The sequence below is a fragment of the Buceros rhinoceros genome, unplaced genomic scaffold (genome assembly GCF_000710305.1).
Source record: "Buceros rhinoceros silvestris isolate BGI_N320 unplaced genomic scaffold, ASM71030v1 scaffold14459, whole genome shotgun sequence".
NCBI classification, from domain to species: Eukaryota; Metazoa; Chordata; class Aves; order Bucerotiformes; family Bucerotidae; genus Buceros; species Buceros rhinoceros.
The window spans coordinates 44,728-51,036 of NW_010431064.1; the positions used below are offsets into that span (position 1 = coordinate 44,728).

At 49.5% G+C, this 6,309-nt stretch overlaps 1 protein-coding gene across 2 annotated transcripts in view; it reads left to right on the top strand.

Moving 5' to 3' along the window:
• Positions 1–265: 265 nt before the first annotated feature.
• BICD2 (bicaudal D homolog 2 (Drosophila)) overlaps positions 266–6,309 on the top strand; it is a 37,199-nt gene continuing 31,155 nt past the window's right edge. For both annotated transcript variants that reach the window (XM_010143293.1, XM_010143292.1), the window contains exon 1: positions 266–474. In XM_010143293.1, coding sequence (XP_010141595.1) covers positions 364–474 — 111 coding nt within the window. In that variant the 5' untranslated portion in view covers positions 266–363. The remainder of the gene's footprint in view (positions 475–6,309) is intronic.

The window sequence follows — 6,309 nt, forward strand, 5'->3', positions numbered from 1 at the left end:
TTAGTTACTTAGGCAAAAGTCTGTGTTTCCTACTGAAAGATTTGTTTTCTGACTCTCCTAGGCTTTTGGACAGGCCCATACCAACCACAAGAAGGTAGCAGCAGATGGAGAGAGCAGGGGGGGGGGGTGTAGCAAAAAGTTATGTTATTTTGCATAAAAGAAATACGAGGGTGAATATTTTCAACTCTTTAAAATGGAAGTTAGTTACTTAGGCAAAAGTCTGTGTTTCCTACTGAAAGATTTGTTTTCTGACTCTCCTAGGCTTTTGGACAGGCCCATACCAACCACAAGAAGGTAGCAGCAGATGGAGAGAGCAGAGAGGAGACCTTGATCCAGGAGTCGGCTACCAAGGAAGAGTACTACATGAAGAAGGTGATGGAGTTGCAGACAGAACTGAAGCAGCTCAGAAATGTCCTTGCCAACACTCAGTCTGAAAACGAACGCCTTAATTCTGTTGCACAGGAGCTGAAAGAGGTGAGTGGAGGTGTGTGGAGCACCACAGCCGCTCCTGTGGCTACCTTTACTTGTGCTGTGACCAAACTGAGGAAGGTTCTTGAGGCAGTCGATAGCTGCTCAGTATGAGCAGCTGCTCTGGTGGGTTGTGTCTCAGAGGCTTCAGCACAGCATAACACCCGGCCAAAGCTGTGAGTCAACAGCATAGTAAATCCAGCTTTCTGGGTCTCTCCACTGAACCACCCGTTGTGGCCACAAGGGTCCTGACCCAGTACCAAGTCACCCTGCGGAGTTCAAACCCCTGCTGGTTCTGCAGTGCCCCGGGTGGTTTGACAGACATGGGGCTGCACGCCCGGGCCACGCTGGTACTGCAGGTACTGCACATCAGCTCCCTCAGCAGAGGAATCTGGTTAGTCCAAGATGGTTTGGATGTGCTTTTTCTGCCTCACTCCCAGAGCTGATTTCCTTGCTGCAAAATATTTGGGGCACAACTTCCCCTTCTATCACTTTTCCACCCTAACTTCTGAGGATCTGGGAGTATAACAAACCAATGACTTGCTCAAAGTTTGTAGTCCTGTGTTTTCTCTCCTGAAAGCAATGGCTTGTACTTTGTCATAGGTTGCTTAATTTATGACCTCAAAGTACCTGTGGCCTTTTGTTGTTTTAGTATTGAAGCTGCCTATTTCTGAGAGGAAAGAATTGCTGAAAATTTGACATTAAAAGTTTAATGACTTATGAAATCTGTAGCTCAGCAAGAGTCTTGGTGGCACTGATGCAGCAAAGGTTGTTTGAGAGCTCAAACTATTTCTTAAATTTCGGCTGTGTAAAAGTCACACTGTGACTGTGAACTGCAGATGGTTGTGGTAAACAAACAGCAGTCATTACTCACGAGCTTTCTTGCACCTTCCTTTGACACACTGGGTGCTGCTCTGGTCTGGCCCTGAGGTGATCGACTGGCCTGCCCTGCCTGGGCGGGAGGTTATCCGAGAGCCTGCGTCTTAATCTCAACGTACTCTAGGTGACCACAGCTGGAAATCAGAAGTGAATTTCTGTAGGACATAGTATCGAATACGTGGATAATACTTGGTGCTAAAATGCATAGGAAGTGTGGGTTATTTCTGTGGAGATGTGTGGGTTCGATGGCACCTCCCTTTGGAGCAGGATGGAGAAGAAGATCTGAGGGGCAGAGAGTCGCTGGAGATCAAACAGGCTGGTCAGGCTCAGCTTTAATTCCCAGGTATCCCCTGGCTGTGGGATGACAGGGTTGGAAGGAGGCCATGGCTCTGCTTCGGCAAGGACCCAGTCCCTGCAAGCACAGGGACAGCAAATACAGACAAGGGCTGTATTTTGACCTTTGAGAACAGCTTGAAAGGAGAGCTGCCCGCCCCAGCACCAGCACAGCGCCTGTAGCGGGTCCCAAGTGCCACTCCAGAGCGTGCTCATCGGCACGTTCCGGTCCTGCTCCTGCGTCGCTGCAGCTGAAAGGGGTTTTTTCCTCATAGATGTCCCCCCGTTTCAGCCACCTTTGCTTGCCGCTCCGTTCTGCTTCACACAGCCCTTGGGTGGCTGTCAGTTCGCAAGGTCTGAGGGTGGGTTTTCCCTTGTGCTTTGTCCTTCCACCTCACCCACGCAGCCTTTTGCACAAACTTGTTTGTGTGAGATGGACCCAGTGGGAACTGAAGGGTGCAGGAGGAGGGGAGGTGGGTGATGTCAGGGATCTGATGAAGATTTTCATTTTTTTTAAGCTTTCTTCTGCTGAACGGGGGAAGATGCATTTGGCTACTTGATTAGAAATAAAGGCTGATGATAATTAATTGGATGTGACTGATTTTAAACTTTGAATGAAAGCTGAACTTGGTTAAAGAAAAATAAAAATCAAACTCTAGTGTGATAAATAACTGGAACCCTGTGGTTAGGGGTTTCTCTGCCCGTCGCTTTGTGTCATCCCAGTCCGTGCGTTCCTTTTTCGTGGCGTGTTTTTCAGACTGGCTGTTTCTCTGCTAGCAGTCAGTTGAGGCAAGGAGGAGAAAAAGAAATGGTATGTTGAGATGGAAACGTTTGGGCTGATTGACCATGTGTGGTTTGGGATTCTTTTCCCCTGAAGATGCCTGTTTGTGTATCACATTTTGGTTTGAATTGCCTTGTAAGTACTGGTGAGGGGTGTGAGCTGCGATGTTCTCCGGGCCCACAAAAGGGCCCAGTCAGCATGAGCATCCTGAGGGACCTGGGGTTTCTCTGGTATGATGTGTTAGAAAGCGGCAGGAGTTTGCGCAGTTGCTAGTTTGCCATTCCTGTGCAGGTGGGAGGAAACAGCTGGGTGTGCACAGGCCTCCCAGGATGATTCTAATAGCAAGTTGAATTTCATAGCACGTTTCATTTGAAGGCGTTGTGTGAGAGAAATCAAGGAGAACATGTTTAGGCCCTCAGAAGCTGGTGAGTGAGCTGAGCAGTGTGGTTCAGCCCAGTCCCTCTTGCTTTAGCCTGCCTGATGGTAGAAGTTTTCGGTTGGTGGTTGTCCAAGGTGACTCTCTGCTGTGAAGATGCTGCTGGGCTGAGGGGGTGGGTTACAATCTCCTGTTTCATACTGCAGAGACATCGGGGAAATTCCTCCCTTTGTTTTCTGTGACTGCTGGTGAAGGAGGAAATCCCGTGGCTCTTCTCCATCCCCTTGCAGAGCGTGTCTGTTGGCAGATGCAGTTCTGGGGTGTTCTGGAAGTCCCGTGGTGTTCAGGCTGGTTGACAGGGCTGCCTTGCAAGAGCTCGGGGCAGCAAGAAACTTCACTTCCACCACAGCCATTCTGGGTTTGATCCAGACAAGAGGAAGGATGTGGAAAATGCTTGATTGTGTGTCCTGGGAAAGTTTAAATGGGGAAAAAAAAGTCAGGAAATCAGCTGAGGCTGAGTCTCTGCTTTATTTTTCAGGGAGGTTGTCAGGGCTGGCTGCAGAAGCTCTTACTGCTGTTCTGTAGCTATCTGCTAGGATACGGGGTTTGTTGTTGCTGGGGCCTTTCTGAAAATACCTGTTCAGTCCTTTGCAGGGGCAGGAGGAGGCTGGTGGAATGCATCAGGCAGCAGTTCCTCTTGAGAGGCCGCTGGTGGCAGCGCTGGATTGGAACCACGCGTGGTTCCGCAGCAGTGGGAAGCGTGTTCCTGATTGTGTGTTTTAAAATGCTGTAACTCCTCCCGTGTCTTCTTGGCGGTTGTGCAGAAGCAGTGAGCTGTTCTGGGAAGGAGAAGAGTGATGCTGAGCACGCCCAGAGCTGCTGGAGCAGACACAAGTGGTTCGGACACTTTCTGTCGAGTTATCTAACTTTGGCCTGTTGAGGCAGGCTGGCAGAATGGTTACCAGTGACGAGTGTTCCCACTGGCATTAGCAAGCTCAGCAGCTCCTGCCTCCTGGAATAGTCCCTGGAAGGAGTAATTGCTCCTGATATTTGCTAATTGCTGTTCCTTTGTAATCGTCTTCCAACTCTACTGTGTTTCAGCAGCACCCAAACAGGTACTGCAGGGCGATTTGGCTTCGAAGTCAGGAGGTGGCCGTGCCCAGTAGAGAGAAGCTGGTTGATAAATGAGCGATTCTTTCCTAGGAAAGTAAAAGCTGTTCTGACTACGTACACAACAGAAGGAAATACATTTTAGTGTATGTGCTTTCATACATTAAGAGAGATAGCTGACACGGTACAATATAGGTACTAAATTGCAAGTTTCAAAAATCCCACAAGGTATTAGCAACGTAGAGATAGTTTTCTTCCTCCAAGGCTGTAAAACGGAAGCTGTTCTTCTGAGGTTTGTTCTGAAGGAACCTCCTCGTTCTGCATTATCGCCTAAGAAGCTTTATCAAGAAAGTGTGTGCCAGTCTGAAAGATAATGGACGCGTGCAGTTCCCTGGCCCTGCTGTACGATGGAGGGGACTCTCTCCCCCTCTTTTTCTGTTGATAATACTGGGATTATCAGGTCTGTGTTGAACGCAGACATGGAGTTGTTTGTTTGCTTTTAACCCTAGAGAAAGGGCATACCCAGCACAAAGACCTCCATAAAGATGTGTCCGTTCTATCGCTCCATCCCATTCTTTTGCTTCACATTGGAGGAACTGGTCCTGAGTTTGTTTTCCAGAGTCTCAAGTGACTCTAACCCCCCTCATGATCTAGTCAAATCCTGTAAAGAATTTCCCTAAGTTTATGGCTTATGATCTCCTGGTTCAGGGATCCCATATCAACCCTCAGCTTCACCTGGAAAAGCCCCTGAGCACTCAGGCCCTCACAGAGCTGGTGACCTGGGATTGTTAGGTCCTTTCTGGGCCTGGGTGCGTGCTGGAATACTCCTCACAGCAGTGTGTTGAAGATGCTCCTTGGTTTGTGGCTGGTTGCTTGAACTGTGCAGACCGGAGCATGTTTAAATAATCTGAAACATGCTGAAGGTGGTGTCCGGAGTGAGCAGTGTGGCTGGTGCTCAGCTGCCGGTAGTCCTCGTGCCAAAGGGGCTGTTTGCGGATGGGTAAAGCTCTGTCTCTGAAAGCAAAGCAGCGATGAGCCCGTTCTTGGAGTCACTGAGCCCATCCCACGTCGTACACAGGGCGGGGTGTCTTCTCCTTTATTGTGAGAAGACATTGGAAAGGCCGCAGGATGAATAGTTTTGTGTTGTTTTTAAAAACCAACCTGCCTTTTGAGCGGTGTAGGAGGTCAAAAGGCATGATGGATGCGGGAGCAGCACTGCTGCGCACTGGCTCTGCTCACTGCAGGTGGCTGCAGATGACAGCTGGTTTCTCCCCACCTTTTTATGTTCATTGAAGCTGATTTCTATACCAACAGCTTCCTTTTTTTTTTTTGTAAAGAATGGTGAGAGCTGAGTGGGTTTTTTTGTAAAAAGGAAGTGCTGCATGTCACTTGTTTCCATCTGAAACATAATAAAGATCCCTTCCAAAGCAGATGCAGTTGATGTGCATTGCGTGTATTCGAGGAGGCATCTGCTGGTGATCCCTCTTGTTGTTGTTGTGCGCTGAGATGTTCAGGGGGAAGATGTTAACATCAGCGTTTCTTATGCTGTAATGGCTGCTGCTGCCTCGGAGCTCTCTGTCCAAAACTGAATTAGTGCTGGAAATGGGGCGTCGGAAGTCGACGTTTGAATGCTACATGTTTGCGGATTTTAAAGAAATACTAAAATTCTTCTGACCGTGAAACTCCGATGACGATTCTCCAGGTTCTGTTCTGTAGTTAACGTTCCACGATGCTCTTTTGTTTGGGCAGCAGCCCGTCAGCGCGCTCGCTGGGGATCTGCTCTGCTGCAGTTAACTTGCTGGTTGCCTGTCAGTGCCGCAGGAGGAGTAGGATGCGTCTTCTCCTCAGTCAGGACTCCTCCCGGCCTTCGTTGTGACCTTTGGTCTGCCCGGAATTCCTGACTGATGTGAGCACTGGAGGGAGAAAGCCTCTGGTGTGTAGCTGTAATGTCTGAACAGACGTAAAATCAGTGTGCACAACAAAAAGAGTAGCTGGAAATGCGCTACTCAGAGAAACAGTGGCTTGAAGGTGCTCTGCGAACTGTCCTTCACAGGGGTTCGTCCCTTTTTTTATTTTACTTTTCCCCCTGCTGAGTGAAAGCTTCCACTCCGCTGGTGGGGTGATTTCAGGAGGCGGGAGCAGGGAGGTTGCTGTTTTCCGCTGTGCTTGGCACTGCTGTTGTGGAAGCAGGTGGCCCCCGGCAATCTGTCCAGGCAGGGTTGGTCTGGGTCGGGGGATGGTTTCTGTCAGAGGAAGGAGCGTGTACTGCTGTGCCGGGTGCCTCAGAGCAGCGCTGTGCCGTGCCCGGGAGAGACACCTGTGCTTTGCCAGCAAGCGCTGTGCCGGTGGTGGGGTGGAGGAA